The 1,724-nt window shown below is 67.7% G+C and overlaps 1 protein-coding gene across 1 annotated transcript in view; it reads left to right on the forward strand.

Annotated features, from left to right (window-relative positions):
- Positions 1–1,724, forward strand: part of EMIHUDRAFT_99464 (protein phosphatase) — a gene marked incomplete at both ends in the record, with an annotated part of 22,954 nt that continues 21,230 nt past the window's right edge. Inside the window, one exon of the mRNA XM_005782376.1 lies at positions 1–759. Coding sequence (XP_005782433.1) covers positions 1–759 — 759 coding nt within the window. The remainder of the gene's footprint in view (positions 760–1,724) is intronic.

Here is a 1,724-nt window from a genome sequence, read left to right on the forward strand (position 1 = left end):
ATGCTCTTGCTATTCCGGCTCGATGCCGCGGCGGTGGTGCTGCCGCACCCTGACAAGGTGGCGACGGGAGGAGAGGACGCTTGGTTTGCGAGAGGATCTACATTTGGGGTCTTCGACGGCGTCGGAGGCTGGGCGGAGCAGGGCATCGATCCCGGCCTGTTCAGTCGGGCCTTGGCTGTGGAGACTGCGCGCGAGGTCGCCGGGATCGAGGGCGCCGAAGCCGCCGAGGAAGACCTTGCGCGCGCGCTCGATACCGCGCGCTCGAGGGTAACAGCGGTCGGGACCTGCACCGCCTGTCTCGTGCATCTCTCTGCAAGCGGCAGCCTGACGGCGCTCAACCTCGGCGACTCCGGATTCCGGCTACTACGTCCGTCGCGCGTGTCGCCGCCGCACCGCCTGGCCGTCACGCTCCGCTCGCGCGAGCAACAGCACCGCTTCAACTGCCCTTTCCAGCTCGGAGTCGGGTCGGGCGATTCCGCTGCCGACGGCGCTGTTTACTCCGGGGTCGTAAGGGCCGGCGACCTGCTGCTGCTCGTGACGGACGGCGTGACCGACAATCTGAGCGAGCGGCAAATCTGCGAGGCGCTCGCGGGTCCGCTCGCGCGCGGCGAGCCTGCGAGGTCTCTCGCCGCCGCCCTCGCGGCGTCGGCTCACGAGGCGAGCCTGCAGCCGGGGAGGAGCTCACCCTTCGCGGCCGCCGCGCAGAATGCCGGCCTGTCGCACAGCGGCGGCAAGCCAGATGACGTGACCGTCCTCTGCGTGCGAGTCCTGGACGGCTCATAGACAGTTCGTAGAGAGACAGCGCTGCAAACGAGTAGACTAGAGTCCCGGAGACCTCGATGTCGAGCCGGAGTGCGGAGACGAGACTCGAGAGGCGATATAGCGCGAGTCGCGCGTGTGCCTGTTGCGGGGCCAGAATTTCTGCCGAAGGAGTTGCGCATCGCGGCGAGCGGGGCGACGCAACGTTGCGATTCTTTCTCGTACATGGATATGTCTATACGTAAAAGACACGGCGCGCCTGTATCTCCCCTTTAGCTTTACCGGATGATCGGACAGCTGCGAGAGCGCAGAGCGAGTCGAGCCGAGAGGCGCACGCGCAGCGCTCCCTCCCGTGGTTTCGGTGTTCGTGCTAGAGAGGAGGCGCGGCGACTACCACCGAGCTCTGAGCACCAGCGAGGGGCATGCAGGGAGGGCGGAACGTGTGGGGGAGGGGTGGGGTGGCCACCTGCCACAAAGCTGAGGCTCGTGGGCGAGAGGGGAAAGGAGGAGTGGTTACCCGCGGTCGCGGTCATCAGGAAAGCAGCCGCTTTGCGACAGGCGAGAGCTTGTGGTGCTCCATACTCACGTACGGCGAGGAGTACGACATGCCGGCCTCGGGGGCGACTGCGCGAGAGCTGACGGGCGCCGTGAGGCGCGCGAGCAGACAGGCGCCGCCTCCGACGAGGAGGGCGAGGGTCGAGGCCATGAGCCAAGGCGACGCGAGGGCGGCGTCGAGAGGCTGCGCGCCGTCCGCGAGCGCGTCGCACCACATCGCAGCCGCCACGGCCAGACCCAGGAAGAGCGCGAGGCTCGTTCTCGCGCGGAAGCGGCCTCCGGCGCGAAGCGAGCCGACGGGGAGCACGAGGCACTCGTAGACGCAGGCGACGGTGGCGACAGTGGCAAGGTCAAACTGATTCGAGGAGGGGAAGAAGACGGCGATGAATAGCAGCGCAGCGAGCGCGAGC

The sequence above is a fragment of the Emiliania huxleyi genome (genome assembly GCF_000372725.1).
Source record: "Emiliania huxleyi CCMP1516 chromosome Unknown EMIHUscaffold_19, whole genome shotgun sequence".
Taxonomy (NCBI): Eukaryota; Haptophyta; order Isochrysidales; family Noelaerhabdaceae; genus Emiliania; species Emiliania huxleyi.